The sequence below is a fragment of the Lissotriton helveticus genome, chromosome 2_1, assembly GCF_964261635.1.
Source record: "Lissotriton helveticus chromosome 2_1, aLisHel1.1, whole genome shotgun sequence".
Lineage (NCBI taxonomy): Eukaryota > Metazoa > Chordata > Amphibia > Caudata > Salamandridae > Lissotriton > Lissotriton helveticus.
In genome coordinates, this window is record NC_136059.1 from 1,872,670,036 (window position 1) to 1,872,694,945 (window position 24,910).

Below are 24,910 nucleotides of genomic sequence, written 5' to 3' on the forward strand. Positions count from 1 at the left end.
GGCCGTCCTGCATTTGAATTCCTCTGGGCTCGTCGTCATCAGGAAGGCGGCAGGCAGCCTCCCTCCCATGCAGCGCAGCGCTGTGATTGGTGAGGCCGCTGCCCCACCAGCGTCATAATCTCTCTGTAGACTGCAGCATACAGAGAGAACAGGGAGAGTGGACGGTGTTTCTCGAGGGCAGGGGGGAGTGGCTTGCCCACTGTTGTTCATACTGTTTGGGCGGCCTCAGGCTGCCCAAACAGACAGTATGAACAACAGTGGGCAAGCCACTCCCCCCTGCCCTCGAGAAACACCGCCCACCCCCAACCAGGAACTTCAGCTTTCTCGCTGTGCGAGAAGGCAGAAACAAATGGTAGTTATTACCATTTGTTTCTGCCTTCTCGCACTGCGAGAAAGCAGGGGGGAGGCGGCGCCCAAACCCCCCTATAGAGGAGCCGCCACTGAAGGCTACGGAGGCACGTGTTGGATCCTCGCCCGACGACCAGGCGCGGGTTCGGCTCAAAGAGCTGCTAGTGGAGTACTCGGCAGAAGTCGAGCGGGAAGCCAAATTTAGATCGAAGTACTATGTTGCCAGGCAGTATGTTGAGGGCGAGCGTCCTGACAAGGCCCTGGCTGGGGTCAGTAGGGTTCCCAGAGGTGCCAATCAGGTCTTAGAAATCAGGGACGAAGACACACAGACTCCAGGGAGATACTTCACATTTTCACTGATTACTATACCGCGCTTTATCACACAACTGACCGGCTTCCTCCAGACATAGCAGAGTATTTTGAAGATACAGCCCTGGCTTAGCTAAGTGATTCTCGCAGGAAGTTCCGGTCGCTGGATATTGAGGAGGATGAAATACAGGAAGCAATCACGTGACTGGTTGCCTGCTGAATTTTGTAAATGATATAGTGACCAATTAGTTCCCATTCTCAAACAAGTATTTGAGGAGGCGCGGTATTTGGGGTGTCTCCCTCTTTCAAAGCGGCAGGTCCGGATTATCTCCCTACTAAAACCAGGTAAAGATGCGGACAGGTGTGACGCCCATCGTCCCCTTTCTCTAATCAACTGTGACACAAAGATACTTGCTAAAGTTATCGCCAACCGGCTGTCCCTGCTCAAGGAGGGCTTGGTCCTGCCAGATCAGGTGGGCTTTGTCCCGGGTAGAGCCACCTCTCATAACTTGCCCACCATCTTTGCACTGCTGCATGATGCTGACCCAGACAGTTCCATAGCGGGATTTGGATGACACAAAGGCATTTGATTCCCTAAAATGGAATTATATGCTGGCAATCCTGGGTAGAATGGGGTTCCCTCGACCTTATCTGGCGTAGATTCAGGTGCTTTATACCAAGCCGGAAGCAGTGGTCCAGATTAACGGGTTATATTCTGATCCAATCCCCATTAAGCGAGGCACCCGTCAGGGGTGCCCGCTATCCCCGTTGCTTTTTGCCATTGAGCCTTTAGCAGCTAAAATCAGACAACACAGGGAACACGCCATAATGTATCCCTCTCGTCAAATTCTCATCTCGCTATATGCGGATGACGTCACTTTGTACCTCTGAGATCCTGATGTAAGTCTTAGCCCCATACTGAGGGAATTCATTAGGTTTAGACAGTATCTATACTACTATTATAAAGAGAGAACTGTGTCCTTTGAGCCAGGTAAACTCGAAAAGTACACCACCAATCGCAACACCCAATACAGCGTTGGAAAGGGGGGGTCCAGTAGATGGACATAGGCTATAAAAAATAAATAAAAATAAACGTTATTTAAAAAATAAACAATAAAAAAAAGTAGTCCCTAAGAAGTAGCGCCGGCCGTGTGTGCTAACAACGTGCGTGCTGACATCATCGGAGGACAGGAACTCGAGGAGGAGCTGACAACAGCGCGGGGAGGAGTGGAAAACTTAGCCAGACTAGAGGGAATGAGGTACGTGAACCGCGGTGAAGTAAGGCGGACTGGAGCAGAATGGAGGACAACAGCGCATGGAGGAGCGGAGAACGTAGCAAGACTGCAGCGCCTTGAGGTATGTGAAACGTGGGGAGGAGCGGTGAAGTACGCGGGGAGCAGCGGTAAGTGAGGCAGAATGGAGCGGGATAGCGGACTGCAGCGGGGCGTGTAGACTGGCTTGGTGTAGTGGGGGCGGTGAAGTGAGGCGGACTGGAGCGGGATAGCAAAATAAATGATAGGTTTTAAAACGGCTTTCACATTTGGTGCAGACATTTAAGTGAGAGTAGTGGGGGGCGGTGAAGTGAGGCGGACTGGAGTGGGGGCCTGGGTTTGTGCGACTGGGAGCAAGCGCTGAGGTAAGGTGCACGCAAGCCTGAAATGCTGCCCCCAGCCCCCTCCTGCCCGGGGCAACGCTGGGGTGGGCTGCTAGTTCTGGGATAAAACTGAACTGGAATAAATCTCAGATCTTCCCACTCACCTCGGCCATGTCTCGGTTCACCCCTGAGTACCCACTAATCTGGTGTGAAAATGAAATCAAATATCTGGGGATCGTCATAACTAGGGATCCTGCAGAGACAATTAGAGTTAATTATGGTGTAGCGATTGACACAATCACCACATGTGTAGACCGCTGGATCACCTTCCCGCTTTCGCTGGCAGGCAGAGTGGCCCTGATGAAAATGAAAATTCGCCCAAAACTATTTATTCCTTAATATACCCTTATCATCTGGGGAGTGTTTTTTTAATACCCTTTGATCGTTGTTGGTCAAGTTGGCTTGAGGTGGGAGGAAACCTCGACTGGGATGGAAGCTCATGACTCCACCTTTCTCCAGGGGGAGATTCGAAATTCCAGACATGGAATTGTACTACCTAAGCGCCCAAGCTCATTACGCCATTTATTGGCTACATCCACCGCCTTACATGCCGCATTTGGCTGTTGAGCAAGGGTACATGTGGCCTATGCCCCCATCTTCCTTTTTTGGGGCGCGTGTTCCAGGTGAGCTGAAGATGCATCATACTGTATCATGCACCAATAATGCATGGGGCCGTTTAACAAGACTAATGGACAAAACCCTACCTTACTCCCCTCTGGTGCGACTACCTTATCTGCCGTATGCCCCTGTCACACAGGAAGCGGTGTGTCGAGATATGCTGCGAAGGAGGGGGCTACAAACGTGGGGTGATTTGTATCACGAGGGGCGGTTCAAAGACCAAAAGGAGCTGTTGACTGGGGACAGTGTTACCCCTCTTAAACTGTTTCTGTACATCGGGCTCAAAAATGAACTACAGGTGAATACTCCATGCTTCCCACAGGAACCCACTCAGCCGGAAGTCTTACACACCACATTAAAGATGGCTGGACCATCACACACTGTATCACGCATCTATAGATCGGCGCTTCTGGAATGACCGCTTGTGTTGCCGGCTGCTAGAGGCGCGTGGGACCGGGATTAGACTCCCCACTCACTGATTAGCAGTCGAACTACTGCTGCACGCAGATGGCGGAAATCACCACCAGCAGCAGACTGCGAATAATACATTGGCAAATTTTGCATAGAATATTATTACTCCCCTGCGCTGCTCCGTAAATATAAAATCCAGGAAGATGACCACTGCCTGCGCTGCCGTCAAGAAGGGGCGGATTTCTTGCATCTGGCCTGGTCCTGTCCTCAAGTTTGAGTGTATTGGCGAGAGGTGATGGAGGCGCTGGTGGAGATGATTGAAATGCCGCTGCCACAGTCCCCCATGCTTGCGTTATTGGGGTATACAGATGATATCCCCAGGGTGCGTAAAAAGTTCGCTACTCTGGCCTTGCTCCTGGCTAAGAGACAGGTGGCCTGCAGATGGGGCAGGGGGAGGGCCCCTAAATTTAAAGACTGGTTGCAAGACTTTATTTATAGTAAAGACCAATTGACAACATATGCAGAGTTAATACCAGTCAAATGCCCCGGATGCTCCACCAGGGGACAAGGATGTAGCCTCTTCCACTGGCTAATGCAGCAGAGTGTAGTATATGAATGTCTTTACTATTTATACTAGCTGTGGTTATTCTGTGGCTGGGGTAAGTGGGTCACGGGTTTCTAGGTGATATGTCGGTTTTTACATTGGTCTGCTGGGTCCCCGGTTTGGACTGTAGTTGAATAGGGGAAGGTGGGATAGGCTTTAATGCATTGTACTAACTCATGATTGAACTCGGTTAATATCTGGGACCGAACAAACTAATGTATTGAATGAACCTATGTCACATAGCACGACAATCAACAACTGTCATTGTAATGCCTTTTTTTTTGCTTTTGATGTTTGTTAAAAGATCAATAAAGAAATTAAAATAAAAAAAAGAAAAGAAATGCAGAAACTCTACAAACATGGTGTGTAAAGCACACGCCATGTTTGTAGACTTGCTGTATTTCTCTTCTTAATAGAGCTTGGCTGTGGGGTGAATGTGTGACTTTTTAAACTTTTCTGTGCTTAGCATAGTGTGCCCCGACTTGTATTTTCCTGTTTCCATCATTGCACCCAGAGATATGATACATCAAGTAACATCGTACCTACAACAAGTCGGACTTTTGGCTTTGGTCAGTGGTTGTTAGTTGCATAAGATAAACAAGCAGCAACTATGGCTTGTATATAATATGAAAAAAGCTTCCACTTCAAGCTCTGGTGACACCATCACAATGTTGCTGCCCCTGAGTTTCAAAAAGAGAAGGGAAGCAAGTGTTAGTGAAGGGAATACTCCCGACAGATGGATCAGTCATTTATACACTTGCAGCTGCCATTTGCTCAGACCTGCATCTTGGCAAGATAACAAAATCTTGGCAAGGCCTAACCAGCCTTCCACCCTTCTTAGTTTGTTCAGGTGAGCACGGTTACATAGAGCAAGCATTTAGAAATGACAGGATGGCCAAAAAGGTTCCTTATAGAACCCCCAACGTCGATATGCAGCGACGGTATTTCTGAAGCATTGCTGCGCTCGCCGTCTCCTTCTCTTCTTTTTCCTCATTACCAGTCCCGCTCCACGTTTACCCACTTTCCCCTACTCCTCCATCCCATTCTTGTCTCCATTTCCCTCTCGGTGCCTGTTCTTTGCTTTCTCTCTTACCGGTTTTCCATTCTCCGTTCTCCCTCCCAGTTCTCCAAAGCCTCTGGCAGCCTTTCTCTTTCCTTCCCTCTCTTACCAATTTCACCATTATGGTCATGGCGTGTGTATCCAAAATGCAATCTGCCTTAAGCCCCTTAACGTGGGTTGTATGTGTGGAAATGCAACGTCTTTTCAGTTTTTTAAGCAAATGTTTGGAGTGATATTTGGCGCTGTGCACAAGCGCAGTCTGGTTACTGCACACATAGCCATGGCTGCAGCGCGCAGAGACCCTACACTGCCGCACACAGAGGAAAACAATTTGGAGGGAACATTGGTCAGGGCTGCCCCCTGTCGCCACTCCTATTCGCCTTGGCGATAGAGCCTCAGGCTGAGTTGCTTCGGCAAGGGGAAGAGGGCATGGGGTTAACATTAGGGGGAAGGATGCACATCATCTCCTTACACACAGATGATATATTCATGCCCTTATACACAGATGATCTATTCGTGTATCTCTTTTATGCTGCTCGGGGGCGGACACGGCCCTACCACACTTGGAGATGTTTGGAGAACGGTCAAGACTATGAGTCAATAAACGCAAGACATCTCTTCCCAGTGGCTGGACCTTTAGTGCGCCCACCGGAGGGGCCTGCGGACATTAACCGGGCTTTGGAAACCTTCCGATATCTGGGTGTCCAGATCTTCTATTCCTTGGAGGCCCTGAGAGAAGGGAATTTGGGTAAAGCCATGCTATCCCTTAGATCTAGTGTCCAGTTTTGGGGTACGCTACGCCTCCCCGTCATGGCCAGGATATCCTTGATAAAAATGATTATGCTCCCCCGGGTGTTATATTATTTTGCCAACAGGCCAGTGTTATTGCCTGCAGCTTGGTCCTGGTGAGAGATCTAGTATGGGGAGATTGCAGGTGTAGGTGTCACGTACGATATTGAAACGCCCTATAGATGCAGGAGGTTTGAGAGTCCCTGACTTCGAGTTGTACCAGCTCACGGCCCAGATGGAATAGCTGGCCGAATGGTTGGAGGGTGTGAATGTAGACGGAACCTTTTTAGCGGAACCTGGTCAGAGCCCCAGTCTCTTGTTGGCGAAACTCCTGATGCACACAACAAAAGTTCCCTACACATCTTTATTGCAGACCACGTCATTACAATGTTGGAAGAGTAGCATTAAGAGAATACCGAACACTCCGAAATACACCCCAGAGCGGACTCTGGTGGGGCTGCCCACGGCGAACCTCAACAGGTTATGACCGCAGAGCATTTGGCTCCTTGGGTGGAGGTGGGCCTCAAAACCGCAGGGGACTGTAATCAGGAGAAGATTTTGCTTCCCATTGCAAAGTTGGTGGAGGGGTGTAGCTTGCCTGCGGGCTAATTTCTAGTGTACGCGGAGCTACAGAGGGCGTTCGCTCAGTTATGGGGTCGGAACAGAGAGGAGCCGGAAACGCATGCAGTGCTGCATTCCTGGATTACCCTGGGCAAAGCAAGACACCAAATTAAATGGTTTTACGAGTCCTTGTGCGAGGCCTCGCTGACCCCCGGGTCCGGCTGCGTGAGAAATGGTAAAGCCATTTGGAGAGAGACCTCACAGATGGAGAATGGGGCAGGGTCATGGCGTCCCCTAAGACAGTAGCACGGAGAACAAGGTTGAAGTATGTACAATTTAACTACGTGAACATGACGTATTTAACTCCACACTGGATTTTTGTAGTTTTTGGGGGAGAGCGAAGGCGCTGCCCAAGATGTCATTGGGAAGATGCCGATTACCTTCACATGGCCTGGGCATGCAGGGTCACACAAACATTTTGGCACATAATACTCCCGGCGCTCAACACTGCATTAGACCATACGCTTCCTTGCACTGTGGAGGTCTGTCTGTTGGGACTCTATCCTAGGCCACCTAAACGTAAAGTTGGAAATAAATTCATAGATCTGTCCCTGGAGCTGGCTAGACTGTATATAGCACTCACATGGAAAGCACCTACAGGAACGCAGGCTTTTGTGTGGCGGAGGGAGGTAACGACGTGGGCTAGGGCAGAGGAGAGAGCGCTGCGTAGGGAGGAGCTGAGAGGACTGCGTCTGCGTCAGATAGCAGAACAATGGTAGGACATATTACATGCATGGGAATACCTGGACTCCCCAAGTGACACGAACGGAGAAAGCGACACTCCTCAGTCTGGAATGAGTGTCTGATTGAGATGGATTCCTCCCCTTTCCCCCCCTGTGCCTGATCCACGGGATTGGCTGGGTGAGCGGGTCCCCCCCTCACCCCCGGGCACCGACCGAGACTTATGACGTTCTATGTACGCATGGTGCCCTACTGGACACGGACCGGCAGCAAGCATCCCAGTTCTTAACTCCCTGTTTGACATGTTTTATAAATATAAGATCGCGGAATGGCGGAGACGTCCCATACCCAGACATAAACACATTGCATACCTCCGAGAATGTACATTTGTATTGGGCTGTGTGGGCAAGGAAGCAGGCATTTTAAACCAAGGTCCTGTAATGACAGAACGGGGTAACCCTAGTCTCTGGCAGAAATACCTACTGGACCCACCACTTGCTGATATGATCATGCAACAGAGCATTTGGCTACCACAGTGACCTTTGCATAATTCATCTTCATGATTGATTGCCAACTACATGTTTTGGACACTATATTATGGAGTGAATACTAATGTATGCGCAGAGTTTCCTCGTCTCGTACTCCTTGCAACCCCTAACAATGGTTTTGATTTCTGGAAGCAACTCTCCTTGCAGCAATTCATCACGCAGTATTCTAGAAGCAATTTATCACGCGGGATAAGACACACATAATTAAAAGTAAAAAACAATCCGAGCAAGTTTTTTTTTTTTTTAAAGCATCACAATTCCACCAGTGTAAGATATTGAAAAGCGTTTCGGTTCCCAAGAGTGTTAGCTGTACTGACCTCATGTTTAAATTACCGTAACCTTGTTTTGGACCTAACAAGTTGGTGATTTTATTACTTTAGATGGTCTACCATTCACCCAAATTAAATATTCACTTTCTTACATTGGAAACCTGGAAAAGTAACATATGGAAAGGTGTTCTCTTGGAGTAAACGGAAGATCACACTGTTTTACCAATCAAAGGCTTCAGTAGCTCTCTCTTTTTTTTAACAATCCTATTCTTAATGTGTGGAAAACCTTTCTTTCATTTCCCCTCCTGTATCTAGGGGGTAAAGGGTATGGGGGATCAGAAGAAACCCCAAGGATGCATGCATACATGCCTAGAGATCTGATTAACTATGAACACAAACAGACCGCCTCAATACAGACCACCCAAATCAGACGAACATGGGCAGTGGAGCAGTACGCCCGCGCACACTATACTCCTACCATCCAACACAGGTCTAATACGAATTCAAAGCAGCAGGCCAAAGGTTAGTTTTACAAGCTCTAGTTGGCCTCCTATGAGTAACCGCCAGCCTGGAAACACTGGTGCACAAGCTCAGGTATGGAAACATTATGAATAAAAATACAATATATATAATAAGGTTTTGAGGACATTACTAAAGAAACAAGTTGTATCAAAGACTGATTGTGTACTATATTTTTTCTACATAATTATGAGAGAATCTGTCTTTAGGGACTGTGTAGAGGCTCTCTAGTACGGCCAGTGTTTGGTATCTCTTTAGTTCTGTGAACCTTTGGATGTCACACTGATGTCAACAGAAAACGGCAGGTACATAAGAACAAAGATAAATTAACAAGAACAGCATTTTCATAACAGTAGTACTTTCTTTAGAAAAATAGAAGAAAAAGCATTGTTTAGTTAACTTAAGATGGTTATGATTACTAATGTCAAAAGAGAAGGGTAGACTTACATAAAATCCTCCACCAGCAGTTGCAACGCCAACAAATATGTAGTATATCATACCGCTGCCAGAGGAACCAGGGGCATTGCTAGCAGACATGTGCCGAACAAGAGCTAAAACAACCAAATAGTTACATTAGTGTACCTCAACACAATTCAGAACATGAATTAAGAGCAGGTAACAATCATTTACATACATTTCTATAGTCTTGCTTTTGCCTAGACTTTCCTGAAAGGAAGCAACTATAGTTTCCTTAGGCTTCAACACCTGCACGTCCCTTACCCCATCTGCTATGCTTATTTTAAATATATTTAACCCCTTCGGCGCTCATGACGAGCTGAGCTCGTCATGAGCGTAACGTGCCCTACGCTGATGACGAGCTGAGCTCGTCATGTAACGCGGGTTTTTCGAAATCGCAGCGCGCAGCGGGAAAACCTCTAGTGCGCATGTGGTTAAGTATAACAAGCCTAGATGACATGAAACTCAGCAAGTAATGAGCAGGAACCTGAAATATATTTGACACTTTCTTGCAATTTTGGTACAAAGAAAAAAAAGAATTTGCTAACTATTAGCAATGCTTTAGCTTTAATGGTACCATACATAAATTAACTTACTAACTGACTAAATAACCAGGCATCTGGTGAAAATACCAATATACCACTGGACAGCTATATTCACAGTGGCCTCTCAGCTTTAATAACCTCTTAAAAATGATAAAACAATACTTGATACATCACAATATTCCCTATACAATCGAGGTACCTTGGATGTAAGCGTTTTCTTGTTTATTTTGTTATGTTTTTACTGCCATGGGGATTATTTTAATTTGCATGTATCTGTAAATGTATTGCATTCTGGAACAATTATTATAGGACACACAAAGAGCCGGTGACATAAGTACATGTTACACATAGTTCTAAAGCCACAACTATTGATTTTGTCAGTGTTTTATTTTTATAAAATTATAAATTTTCTGTTAAATTCCATTATTCTTAGCTTGGTTGGTTGCGTAAGAGGTTTTACCAGTTTAACACCATGTTTTTGTTGTGAAGTTCAGATCAGAATCTCCAGGCCTCATTCTCTGAGTGACTGTCGAAATAAACATTGCAGTCGTTAACAAGTGCATATTTCACTATACTAATTCGACACTAATCCTTTAGGGGTTCGGGAGTAGCGTGCTACTCGCCAAAAAAGCGCTACGACGCCTCGTCAGGATAGTAAGTGCTATATAATGCAATTACAATACAATTGTAAACCAATCAAAATGGGTACTCATTTTGTTTAATGCAGCAGAATTAAAGGAGTCACTCTTGATGGGATTTAAAGCTGTGATCAGGCGAGATGGCACATATCTAAGTCATAGAGCTTCAACCCAGTTCACCATAAGGTCAAATCCTTCAGTGATATGCAAAGGTGAAATGACACAAATCAGTACAAAGTCATATACTGATTGTTACAGTTTGCAAAACTGTTAGCTGGATGTTTCCCAACGTTGGTCCACAGTGGACAATTCTCTGGCAGGATGAGCTATAGTAATGCCTTCTAGATCAAGATTAACAATCTGACAAAATAAAATAGCTTAGCGAAAACAAATATGAAGCCATCTCAGTCATATTTCAAATGCCAAGTCATTGCATGACAAAATTGCTGTGTTATATTGTGTGGATCATAATAATGTCTTGGCTCCTTGCTTCAAAACCACTATACTGTTATACTGTTCTCCTGCGTCTTGTTCCTTGTTTGGGAAGATCATCGATGCTAGTTGCTACACAGTGAGTCTATTTATACCATCTACACATAGGGTGAATAAGTATGATCACTGAATCTTGATTTCTTTCATTACAAGTGTATAAGCTACTGGCCTAAAAGTTTATCATCTCTGAGGTTTAATCCATAAGAAGTATCTTTAGAGGTACATGAATAGTCAACAAAATCTAACATCTGCAAAAGCTGCTTGGTTAAACTTCTTAGCTCTTGAAAGAATGTCTTTTCACTAAAACATTTCGTAAGATGGCTTGTATTTATTAGTCTAAAGCACTATATGTGTGCTCCATCATGTATGCTCCAGGTGAGTACTCAATTCTACTGGTGAAAATATGTCCTCATCGGGATCTTTGGATTCTTACATTTAAACACTATTTACTTGTTTTCTCCAATGGTTCGTTTACCATAGTTGTCATCTGGTCCTCAGGCACATTGAAGCTCACAACTACTTCCTGGACAATTTACTACATGGTGTTCACTTGTCTAACGTGAGCTCTTCGTATAATTTGTTAAATTTGGTTTATTTGGGCCTTGATTTTTCCATTCTCTTTTAAAGCCTGCACATATCTAGGTTTTGATGCATGTTTATTAAACTGCTTGTTTGAGTGGAGCCTTGCTCTGGAAGTGCAAGAGAGTACTCCATGGAACTTCTACATTTGTCTCTTTCCTACTACTGACTTTACTTTCACATTCTGTGCCTACCAATACTCCTGGGCGACATTGTGCCTCACTTACGATGGCGGCTTATGCACTGCAGAGCATATCATTCAATACCCCAGACTTTTGCGAAGGCAGCAGTGTTTTACCCTCATGAACACTTCATATAATAGCCTTAATTATCAACTCAGAAGGTCCCATTGGGAATTCTAGCAAGAGGATACTTCATAATCTCTCTTACATTCATTAAGTGACTGCCACTGGGACACACAGACTCACACCTTGTGCTCCCATATTCTCTATTCCGGAGGGTAACAATTTTCATTTATTTTAAGGTAGAATCACCGTTGAGTCTTACACAGCTAAGCTCCTGGACCACACTATTGATGCACAATCCTTACTGGAAATTATTTGCTCGAGTCGGCTATTGTCAAATTGTATATACACTTTTGTGACTTTGTAACTTGACACAGTTTGATCAATTCTGAGCAAAAAATGTTTTTTTAAGTTGCATTTACATGAATAAAGTTCTTCTGAGCTATTCTAATAAATGTGTCTTGAGGGTATGGCTGGCTGAAATAGAATTACGAGAATATTATTCTACTGTAAATTCTTAACCAGTAATTAAACAATCTGGTGATAAAGGAGTCCACTATGAACGACTATTTTAGTGTTTGAAGTAATTATTTAAGTTTCTTTTGTGGTGTACTGGGAGCCGCTTCTATCTAAAAAGTCACAATCTTAGGATACATGAGGTCTGATTTAGCATTAAAGAGTAACTGGAAATCCTTCAAATTCTGGAACCAGCATTTAATAGAGGGGAGAATCTGGTAAAGGATTGCCCTCCAACAAAGGACTGGTATACTGGTACAGACAAAGCAGCTTACAGGCCCACCTTAATCACCTGCAATGGAAAACCGATTATATTAAATGTCTGGATAGATTATTTGTCAAAACATTAGTACTATGCCGAGAGAAAATTAAGGTAAAACATTGATGGACCTGGAGGCTTATGTTGACAAAAAGATAAAACTACCACACTTTATGACTGGATTTAGAGCTATAATTAAAATGGTCTATTAACCCCTTCGACGCTCATGACGAGCTGGGCTCGTCATGCAGTAGCCTCCTGCTACGCTCATGACGAGCCCAGCTCGTCATGAATAATGGTAATCATGATTTTCCAGCACAGGGGAAAAATCCCCATAGCATTCAAAAGGTTAATATCCCCGTGTGGCTCCCTGGGAGCTTTTCAACAAAATTAAGAACCATACTGATGCGACTAATTTGGTTTAGGAAGGGAGCATAAGTGGGCGGATACATTTTAAACTGACCAAATGAAGACAGGGGATTAGCTGTACCAGGCCCCAAATCTTCTATCGTGCTGCACAGGAACATTTTGCACAGTTCCGGTTCCTTCCTCCACCAAACTTTAAACACATTAATAATGGCAAGATATCTGACTGGAGAGAATGGGTCACTTGAACCCCCAGTTTGCACCACACCCCAAATCTCTAGGAATGTTAATAATATGAAACATGCATGGAGTGGTACAGCGCAATTGAGGTCTTTGCCTCGTGTCCAAGCTCTGTTCCTGCCAATACCACGCACACTTAACACCCACTCACGAAGTGAGCACTCAGGACACACCGAATAAATTAGGTTTGACTAATCTAGGTGATTTATTTTCTGAGGGCAAGTTTGTCTCAATGTCTTAATTGAAGGACAAAGGGGTGACAACTCCTTCAGACATATGGGAGTATCATCAACTGCAACACAGAACATGCAGTCTGGAAAACCTTCTTGAGCCCACCAGCTAAGTGAGTGCTACATACTTACAAAATTGATCAAGATGGGGAGTGTGGACACAATGGTTTCAGTTATGCATGCTTTAATTATCAAAGCACGAATCATGACCGAAATGAAAGTAAAGGAACAATGGATACAGGACATTGGCCCCTCCTTGGTGTAGATGAAGGATGCCTTTTAATAACAGGCAGAACCAGACACTTCAAATTCTTGTGGAGGTGGTCTCCCTCTACACCCCCTCCCAATCAATAAAAAAATTTGATACCTCAACCGCAGACGTTTGCCATTGATGTCAAAGGGAAGTGGTGGATTTCTTCCACCTGGCGTGGCAGTGCCCGAAATTGCAGACTACTGGGGGGGACAGGTAATAAGAACCAGTGGGGTGAGTAGATTGGGAGCCCTGCTGCCTATGGCAAAGATAAATACACTGTTGTTGTATGTGAAAGACATTCCTAAGATTCATCTGCGATTTGTGGCTATGTCCTTACTACTCATGAAACGGAGGGTAGCAATGTGATAGATGACGAGGTCAGAGCATACAATGGTAGAAAAGAAAAAAGGACATGGTTTACTGTAAAGAGATGGACAGACTCTTTCCCAGGGGTGATATACCCCGCTGGCAGACTGAAAGACTTTTGGGACCGTCTAAGGACATCTTTGGTCGGCGGATGAAGGTACCACCCAGGTAGATGTAGAATTGTCCAACTAGTGTTAAACTATCAATATGTAGTTTGATAACACAAAGCCAAATGGGGTAAGGGGGAAATACCTATCTAGGAACTAATGACTGAACGTATATGATGAAGGGGCTTTTCAGGGACTTCCTTTGAAACTATGTATGAATATCCTGCGAGATACAGTGTGCAGACATGGGTGTTTCTTGGATGTTTTCTACTACAAAAATAATTTGCTTTAAAAAAAATTATAATGTATGTGATGGGCCTGGAGGAAACATACTTGTCCCCCACGGTTAAAATCTGTATCTTTGTTAAAACCTGCAAAACTAAGTTTTAGAAGTGATAGCATATGATGTACTATTATTTCGTGGATTTGGACAAATATTAAATAAAGGGTTAAAAATAGGGGTTTTTATAGATAATATCTAATAAAGAAGGTTCACGGAGTAAATCATGAACCCGAAAGCCTAATAATCCCTCCCCTAAAAGAATCAGCACTTCTAATGTTCTCAACAATTGCCCTACTTGTAGCATTAACGTCCCCCTTAAATCTTTTTACAAAAGTCTTGGCCAAAACAAGAGTTGCTTCTCAGCACCTCATGTCACCCACTCTGTTCCTGCACCCCTCACCTGTACTCTCTAGTTCAGAAAAAGAAGATCGAATAAGCACCCGTTCCTCCCTCCCAAATGTTTCCTACAAGCAGACTGAGGTAACACTTGTTTATCTAATTTACAGGATGTTCTTTAGATTCCATATCTCTTGTCTTGCTTTGTCTGCAATGCACTTGTATGCACGAAAGTAACTAAAGATTAAACGATTGAAAAATGAAAGATTAGATGCAGCCACATACTGACATTAATTCTTCCCCAGTGCATGTTAAGACATTGAACCCTACTCATGGGCTTTTCAACATAGCCATTCACTAAAAATACTATTTTGTGTCCTGTTTAATTCACCAGTTATCTACAGTTGTAGCTTGTGCACTAACATGAATAAAAACATGGTAACAATATGGGCATCTGGATGGGCTGCTCTGACCAATATAATATATATTAAAATCAAGGGTAGTACTGGGGAGTAAATGGTTGCTTCATAGACACACTGATATAATACTAAGGATTCACACCATGTCGCTACCAGCCATTTGCAAACTTCTCAATGCAAGAGGAACACGTAAAGAGGACATTTGAGAGTTGAAGCAGAGGATCCATGCATGGTGTAGTAAAGTGCCCTTTTTTGCAATTGTCACCCCCACTTTTTGCCTGGTATTTGATGTGATTTGGACTGGAAGTGCACTGGGTACCTGATAACCAGATCCCCAGGGCCAGATCTCTTTCACAAAACTGTGCAGTTATTTTCCCCAATTGGCTATACCTATAACACCCTATGTTGGACCCGGTCCTTTGGGCAGGTTCCCCCCGAGACTTTTTGCTTTTTCCCCAGCCTGTTTTTGGAACCTGGATTGGTGATTTTTAGGCCTCTGTGCACTTTTTCACTGTGGTACAGTGTAAAGTGCGTGTGCTCTCTGTGTATGTGTGGTAAGTGGCTTGCCCTCTCATAGGAATGAATGGGGAATATGTATGCCCATGGTAGATTCCTGATGGGTGGGGAGTGCAGGGTCGAGTTTGATATGTGTGAACTCGTGAGAATGAGTGCTGCATAATGGTATATGCGGCATGGCTGTGTCTAGTCTAGAAGCGCCACTTTTAGAAGTTGGCATATTTGTGTAGAGAGTCTGCTGGCACGTGATTGGGTGATGAGCCTGGCCCAGGAGTGCCTGGGCCTGCTTGTGGATTTACTGTCTGGTTTGAGTGGGACAGGGGCTGCAGGGCCCCCGGGGGGGGTCGGAGCCAACCCCAGGATGAAAGTCCCCATCTGCTGTCAGGGATGGGAGGAAAGAGCTCTGGTGGTGCCGGGCTGTGCCTGTCAGCCCACCATGCTGGCTCTCCCTCCTGATGGCCCACTGTCACCTCTGACCTGAGGCTGACAGGAGAGGGAAACCAGATACACCCAGGGCTTAGGGCTCGCTTACACAAAGACTTCAAAAGACTTCAAAGCCTTTTCTGTGTATAAGAAGAGGCTGTGTCCCCTTCCAAAACGTTCTTGTCTTGTTCCTGTGTCTGACTTGAATCTACCAGGGGTGGGCGCTGCCCAGCCCCTGGATGTCTGGAGGACTTCTGGGGGACCCCTCTGCCTGTCCTGGAAGGATGGGGGGGACTTTGCTTTACCCTAGAGGGACTTTGCTGTATCCCCTGAAGGACTTTGCTGGACTTGTCCCTGTAGCACTGAGGGAGCGCTTCATTTGCATCTAGCGCTGACAGAGCGCTTTATTGTCCTTCTAGCGCTGGGAGCGCTGGGTTTCTTCTCTTTAGCGCCTGTGAGCGCTTCACTGAGACAATAGCGCTTAGGAGCGCTTTATTCCCGATTATAGCGCTGGTAGCGCTCTGCTCATTTTCCTTAGCGCTTGGAAGCGCTTTATTTCCTATGGCCGGTGCCCACCCGGCATCTGGCCCGTAAAAGGAATCAGCCCCCGCCTGCCTGCCTAAAGGAGAAGGGCCGCTGCGCTGCCCGCAGCAACCCGGAAGCGGTTGGCCGGCCGGCCAATCCCAGCGCGGCCGGCCGGAAGTCCCGCCCCCGCAGTCCGGGGAAGAAGAAAGGAAGGCGCGGGAGATGGCGGCCGTGCGCGGGGCTCCTCTCGGCTGAGGGAGCCCCGAGGAGACGAGGCGGCCGGCTGACAGGGCTCCATTGTGCCGAGGGAGCCCTGCAGAGACAGGAAGTCCGGCCGGCTGAGGAGAGGAGCCGGGAGAGCAGCGCCGGCAAAGGAGAGCCCAGCAGAGGAGCTCCGCCGAAGACAGCCCGGTGAGTGAGAGGGCTGGGGGCTCCGTGATGCTGCTGGCGGTACCAGGGGGGCACAAGGTCCAGAGCGGTCCCGAATGGCAGTGGACCGCTCCCACATAGAGGCGGTGGTACGGGAAGGGCGGCCCCGGTTGGCAGCGGGTCGCCCCAACGTAGGATGGAGCCCCAGTAAGGCCATGGGGCATTGCGTGCTTTGAGCCAGCGAGGCTCCAACGTCCAGGGGGCATTGGGTTGTCAGCCCAGCGGCCGCATCGGGGGCATTTTGGACTGAGTCCCCCGAGAGGGACTCCCCGCCCGCAGTTGTATGTGTTTTGAGCCCAGAGAGGCTCGGGGGCCAGGTGCTTGATGTCGAGCCCCCGAGGGAGGGCTCCAACGACCCCACAGTTGTTCTAAGAGCCTGCTAGGCTCAGGGGGCATATTTGTTCGGAGCCTGTGTGGCTCTGCTTTGGCCAGTTGTTTGAAAGTTCCACGGAGGACTTGGGGGCAGAGGTATTTCTAGAGCCAGATGGCTCCAATGCCCCACAGCTGTTTCAGAGCCTGTGTGGCTCCAACCTTTCGCGCAGTTTTGTTCTAGGGCCAGTGAGGGCCCCGGCGCAGTTTTGATTCTCCAGCTGCCCAGCAATTAGTGGGCAGCTGCACCGTTTAGGCGCAAGATGGAGAGGGGGTCCCTGAGAGGGATAGAGATGGCACAGAGGTGCCCGGCCTGTCACAGCTGGCAGCACTTAGTGCCAGCTGCAGCATTTAGGCCCTTGTGAGTGTTCCCAGGTGCCCAGCAATTAGTGGGCACCTGCATCGTTTAGGACCCTGACATTGAGACTCAGGGCGTACTAGCCCCAACAAGGCCAGTTGGCCTAGGGACTGCCACAGGTAGTGGCTTATGTAGGTCTTGCGCAATTGTATGGTTATTTGCACCTCTGAACGTGATTTCTTGCATCATGTCTTATTCCTGCATCTCTGAATGTTTTTAGACACCATGTGACTTTTGTGCTATCGTATTATTATGGTACCTCTGAATGTATTTGTATTGCATCATGTGCTTTATTCTTAACACCGCTGAATGTGTAGGTTTATACATTAGGTGTTTCTCTTTACTACTCCTCTGAATGTATATGTATGCATCATGAGTAATGTATTCTTTCTTAGACCCCTAAATGCTGTGTGATACTTAGGCGGTTGTTCTTTTTAGTACAGGTGGTCCTAGTGAGGTCCTGGTCCCCTGCGTGACAGTCTCCTAAGGGGTTAGGGTTGCATAGGTGGTACTTACCTGTTCCCAGTAGTTACTGGATGTGATCTATAACTGTGACTTTGTGTTACAGTGAAGTTTATATACTTTTATTCTAATTTCTGACAGGTATTTCTATATCTGCAAAGTGTTGATTCTGACAGTGGCCCATGTGGCCCGGTCTTGTAAATAATCCCTTGTGAATATTGCCGTGCCAGTTGGCACAATGTACATGTGTGATTTCTATCTGATATGTTTTGACAATACAAAAGTTATTTTAATATAACCTTGTGTGGAGTCTCTTTTGTGGTGTACCTAGTATGTTGTTGCTGTTGTGCGCTGGCGCAAATGCTTTACACATCGCCTCCGAGTTTAGCCTAGACTGCTCGTGCCAAGCTACCTAGAGGGTGAGCAGGGGTTATCTTGGCGTGTGACTTCCTTGCCCTGACTAGAATGGTGGTTTCTGCCTGGCTTTGGCATCAGCCTTAGCCTACCAGAAACAGCCGGTTCTAACACCCTATAAGTCCCTAGTAAAGGGTACCCCTTTTACCTAGGACCTGAGGTACTAAAGACGGTCCCCTAAGGCAGAAGCAAGTATTGTACCACCCCAACAGACCCCTCACTAAGATTGTGCAAAACTGCCATGGCAGGCTGCATATCTTGGTGCAGACAAAAGTGAAAACGCGACTTGGCACAAGGCCTGTGTGCCATGCTAGCAGACACTGTATGCAGTATAGGTAAGCGCCCCTACAGTAGGCCATACAGTCCATAGGCAGGGTGCATTATACTATATGTGAGGGCATACCTGCATGAGCAGATAAGCCTGTGTACAGGTATGTTCCATTACTGCCCGTAAAAGTGATCAGGGAAGCCATTTTAAAAGCATCTGCTGGACACTGGTGAAAGAGAGTTCCTCAGCTACATGAGGGCTTCACTGAAAACAGGGATATTTGGCGTCAGTCAAATTGTTATTTATTTAGACCTTAGCATAAATAGATCCTAAAATCATACACAGATAAAAGTGGTTAAAACAAATATCACAACAATGTAAAAGCAAAAAGCAGTTTGGCGGAGGGTCTATCAACCCACAAGGACCCTTAAAAATTATTCAACAGACCTTTGAATGACTCCCGTATGGATTTCAAAATCTCCCATTTGCGCGTACGCCAGTTAAAAAGGTCATGTCTACCAACAATTTGAGGGCTTGATCCCGATTAGTAATTCCATAAGTGAAAAAATGTGTTTTAAAAATGTTTTCCATTCAGCTAAAAACCATAAACCGTGGAGTAAAATATGTGTCGCATTACATTTTGCCTTCATCCCAAATGTGTACATGCCCTGCTCATCTCTCGTTGCTACTTTTGTCTTCTTATCTATGTAACATGGGTTGATCCCAAACCAGAATTTTAACACCGCATTCCTGAGCTCGGGGTTTGGTAAGGCCTCAATATAAGGAAATTCACCATTATCGCTCGAACCTTTAACCAGAAATTGAATGGCCGATTTAACCATCAAGTAAAGCAGATCATCCTCTCTAGCACTTTTGGTTCTAATGCTGTGTAGCTCCTGCTTAGGGATTTGTATCCCTTTCATCCACTAATTTGGCATCAGTGACAATTTTAAGCAGAGCTTACCTAACATATGTCATACTTGGGAGGCCCAGGTAGGTTCACTGTTCTCTATTTCAGCTTTGCAGAGGTGTGGTATTTTGGGGGGTTTCCTCTCTATTTAGTCTCTGCTAAAGTGTCAGTGCAGCTTGTACCCCTCAAATAGCTCAGGTCGTTAGCTGGTATTCAACACCTTATGGCTTGGATCATAGTTGATGGCGCCAATCAATCAACCAGTCATTTGTAAAACGCACTACATACCCGGGAGTGTCTCAAGGCGCTGGGGGAGGGGGGTGGGGCGCTACTGATTGAACAGCCAGGTCTTGAGCATCCTCCTGAAGGTCAGCAGTTCTTGGGTCTGTCGTAGGCTCAGTGGGAGGGTGTTCCATGTCCTGGTGGCGAGGTAGGAGAAGGATCTTCCGCCAGTGGTAGTTTTTCGGATGAACAAACCTAGGGCCTACCACTTGCCACCAGGGATGAGGCGCAGGTGGTAGCCTGCGGGTGGAGGAGGGCCTCAAACTTTCCTCAGCAGCGGCAGCGGCACACAGGCGGAGCTGTGTGGAGGGGGAGAGACCTATCTAGTGGGTCAAGGGTCGTGTGAGGAGCCTTTTCACACAATGACCCTCTTCAAGATTCCAAACCAATTTACCACCTAGGGTTAACACTTCCAGTCCATACTGGAATTAGGGACAAACCATTGCATTAAAGGCAGACAATATGGGCGTTGGGAGGGCCCTCCATACTTCCGGTAAAACAGTTTTAAGCCCCATACAGAGGATAATGCAGTTGTTTTTAGCGATTCAATGTGATCACTACAATTTAGCTTGGCATCAAACAACATACCCAAGTATTTATATTTGTCTACCACATCAACTTTATTTCCCCCCCAAGCACCAATCTAAACCCCGCCCTTTGATTTCCCCAAAAACCATTATCTTAGTCTTGTCCAAGTTAACCATAAGGCTTTTGCTTAAGCAAGTCGTGGAAGGAGTCCAATTTCTTTTGTAGTCCCACTTCTGCCATGTCCACTACCACCAAATTGTATAGTAGAAATGGGACATCGGTCCCAATCATTTTAGAGCAGAGGCCGTCCACTTCTTTAAAAGGTTTGGCAGATCAGACAAAAATAAAGAGAATAATAGGGGAGCCAGGACTCAGCCCTGTTGTAGGCCATTTTTAATCTGAATGCTCTTCAATAGGGTCCCTCTGGAATCAAACATCATTCAGGCCCTATTCGGACTGTGTAGCCCCTGAATAAGAGCAAAAAGTGATTTGATGATGCCGAGCTACCTCAGCATACAAACAGCAGCTTACGGTCGACCAAGTCGAAGGCGGACGGAAATCAACAAGAGAAAAATAATCGGCCCCTCAACTCAATTGACTTATTTGCCATTGCTCATAAACTAATACAGTGGTCAATTGTTGATTAGCCTTCTTCAAAGCCACCTTGCTCAACCGGCATCAAGTTATTTTGCTCCCTCAAAGATTTTGGTGGGGGGAGAGGGGGCGATGAGGACAATATTCCTTCCAGATGATGAAATGGAAACTGAAGATTAAACAGTGGCAGACCAAACATGTGTCTCTGTAGCCATACGGCACATAGCCAAAGTCTACTTCAAGCACTGTAACCTGAGGAGCAAATTCTGTGGGGCTCTATGATCTGTTTGTTTTGTTATTCAATTGTGGTCACTTGTATGTTCTGATGCTTCTAAAATTGCTGTTTGTCAAGCAAGCTCTTGAAACAGAGGGGGCACCCGCATAGGAGTGTCCTGTGTGGGCTACGACTGGAGTTTAGGGGGGGGGGGGGGTGACCAATGCCATTGGTATCTTTTGAATTTTGGTGGGAGGCAGGGGACTCCGCACAAGCCCACAGATTCTGGCTCCTGCTCTATTTGGTGAGAGGGTCACTACGGGAGCAGCAGGAAGGCAGGTCAGCCAGATTAAGACTGGGTGGCCTGTGCCTCTGCCTTTTACACTACCTGGACACCCTGCATCTGTCTAAAAAAATAAAATCGCACCCATGTCTTCTTTTTCACCAGCCCCGCTATTCAGGATACAAAAATTGTCTGCTGACAAAATATTTTGAGAATTAACAAGTGGGATTTTTTTGTTTCTTTGTGTCTGGTTGTATTGCAAGGTGAGCTCATGGTTGACCAGAAGGCAGACACCTTAGCATCAGCCATTCCAGAACGTCAGGCAAATTCGGCATTCAGCTATTTTTTTACCCCAAGCATGGATAGAGAGCAGATTTAAGCAATGCAGCACTCTACAAAAACCTCACATATACAGTTAATATAAAAGTCATGCTTCACGTTCAATACCAATATAAACTATAGAAATAGGAATCATGACAAATCAACATATTTTGAGCGACTCATGGGAACGTCATCAGGCAATGGTGGCATTTCGGAATGTTTAAAAAAAAGTATTACTTTTAATAAATGTCACTCAATTCAGTGACACAATAAATACTTTATTTTCGTTTTGAATGCTATTATTTTTTGGGGCTTATTTGCTGCTCGAATACATCTTTTGACTGCTCGACTCCTGCTTTGGCTCTCAGAACCAAGCCAGAACCCTGGTACGGCTCTCCTCAAATTTGTCCGTGCCCCCACAATCACCTCAGAAAAACTGTGTCTCCTACACCCTGGAGATAGTAAGTCAAATATTAGAGTAAATCCTCAGGTTGTTCAACATAGTTATGTGCAGGAGGGTTAACAGAAGGATACCTAGAAGGCTAAAAGTTAAATGTTTTCTCAGTTAAAATTGAGTTTAGTTCTAGAGGAACATTATCTTACAAAGCTGCATTAAGCTCTTTACATACAAAATATGGTGTAGTTACCAAGTTTCGAGTCCACGTCCAAACATTCCATGAAAGGAACAGAGGACAACATTCCAGGATTATTTAAAAGCAATAGGAGACAAATTTGCAGCGCACAGATAAACATGCATAAACTGAATTGCTTTGGGTGCTGAACAGACGCATAAATTTGCACTCTAACCAAGGTGGGTGAGAAAGAACATAGTCAAATTACTGGATGGGTGACTAACTTTATCTCACGTTCAAACAATATCACAAAGAAATAAATATTTTATTCCAGAACAAATCGTTAACAAATATATATCAAGGTTAAGACATGGTGCCTCATCTCATCAGTTTTTAAAAGTTAACTAATGATGCGACGCGGCAGGATCAGTTTACTATGAACGCCAAAAGCAAGGGAGAGTTTATGGTCTTGTTAACCCCTTAGCTGCTAGGCGAATATAGGAAAAATTAAAAATGAGTTGAAAAAAACAGACATTTGTGCCGTTTTCACCTGTAACTTCTTCTAATTGTGACAGCTGTTTGAAAGCAATATACTGTTACATCCGCTGGACCGTTCTGGTTGTGGGGATATATAGGACTTGAAGGTTCACCAAGAACCCGACGAACCAAGAGCCAATAACTGAGCAGCTTCTTGCATCCCAGGCATTAGCTGGTTTGAGACAGATGTACCCGCCCATCTCCGAGTCCACAATGACTCACTATCGCTGATTCTTTTAACCCAGACCCCGGGTCGGAAATATCACCGGCTATACGGACCGTTGCTCCATTTGTGCTTACAGCCCTGAAGAGTCACGGGTTCCTTGCCCGCTTGACGAAACACGTGTCGGCTGGTCATTTGCTTTTGAAGTTACCTTTCAACAAAGGAAGGTCAAATACAATCCTTTGAAGAACAAAGACTTTCTATCGTGTCCATTTTGTTTAATTTACTACCTATTGTGTTCTTTTGATTAAGCAGGATACATGTATACACCTCGCTTAACGTGTGCACAGGATTCTTGTCATTATTCAAGATAGTTGCCAGTGCATACGAACCGGTCTGCCATGGCAGATCGGCCCCAGTTTCAGAATATCTAATCAGCGTCACTTCCCAACATGGGTAAGAAGGGCACACACACTTTCACACCATATTTACAGTGAGAAAGTGCCCAGAGGCCACTTAAGAGAATCAGCAAAACCCTGGCAGAAAAAGCAAAAACATTCAGGGAAACGCTAACTGACGAGTATCAGGTCCAACACCCTGGATCACATCATTTGAAGCCAGTTTATGGGTCAAGAGCATTACAATTAGGTCGAGTAGATTATTTGAGTCACTAAACCTGCAGGTCTAGTAACATTTTTATGATTTTGTAAGGCCTGACAGCAAAAAATACACTGGGAACCACAAGGAAAACAAAGTGCAGCAGAAGTCGAACTATGAACCACTCCTAAGTAAAAGGCTGCATACGTGTTTTCAGAGACCACTTAAGGAAAAAATGCTGTTAGGGAACCCAAACGAAGCAAAATGCCGGAGAACTGTAATTATGAACCACTAAGGCAACAAAAGAACGTGGAATTGCTATTAGGAAACAGCAATTATAGACACTAAATGCTGCTCAGGTATATTAAGGTACAACTAGGAAAACACTAAGGACATCATCTAAAACAGTTATCAGAGACAACCTATGGATCGGATCAAATGAAGTGCTCGAATACCAGAGTGTTTAAGCACTAAGGCTATAGTTACATAAATCTCAAGGTTGAAGCCATGAATATTATACAGTGAAGAAATATTGATATTAAGTGGAGCGTGTACTCGAAGACATTAAATATCAACGTATTATTGCCTTTCCTCCCAAACCCGAGAGTTAGACAACGCTGTAAACCCAGATCTATCTATTGGCAGGGTGCATGTTTACCCAGTGCCCCTCTTCCGCACAGTGCATATCTACCTTTGTTTTGACCAGACCAAATATGTCTTTTTTCTCTTAAAGTCAAGAAACCGTGGTTTAAAACAGACAATAAATAGTGCGTCCTGGAAGGAACGCTCGTGGCTTTAGAACGTGCTTTATTTGTATGTTTTTTAAGGAAGGATGTTGAATTAAATTCCTCCTCTTGAAGCTACAGAATTTGATGCAAGGAAGGAGAGTCTGCGCACTGCGGGACGCACGGGTCACCTTCGTAAGAATCAAGAAGGAAGAACTCCGGACACATCCAGGAGGCGAAGGGAGGCTAAGTGCAGCTCAGAGCCATGGAAAGAGGCACCCCGACTCAAGACACTACGGATATTTTGCCACATGCAAGCAGAAATAAGGAGAGTTTAGGAAACCGCGCAGGAGTAACTACTTTTTATCCAGGGTAGAAATATATTAGTATATTCAATAATGGGCCAAATAAAGAAGCGAACTCTAACAACAAAGTGAACCGTCAAGTACGCGTCAACGGAAATCCGACCTCACCCAGTAAGTAACCTTCATGGCCCACGATCTCACAAATATCACCCTCGGGTACTGAAGAAATGTCAATAAAACTGCCATTGCTTCGAAAACCGACCAAGCTCTTTTTTGTTGTTGTTTTTAACCACACGTGCCATTGACTATTTAAATGGGAGGGTTTTTTTAATGGTAAAAACGTTTAATTTCTTT

At 45.5% G+C, this 24,910-nt stretch overlaps 1 protein-coding gene across 1 annotated transcript in view; it reads right to left on the reverse strand.

Moving 5' to 3' along the window:
- MGARP (mitochondria localized glutamic acid rich protein) overlaps positions 1 to 24,910 on the reverse strand; it is a 418,917-nt gene that overhangs the window by 393,649 nt on the left and 358 nt on the right. Inside the window, exon 2 of the mRNA XM_078676785.1 lies at positions 8,879 to 8,982. Coding sequence (XP_078532911.1) covers positions 8,879 to 8,982 — 104 coding nt within the window. The remainder of the gene's footprint in view (positions 1 to 8,878; positions 8,983 to 24,910) is intronic.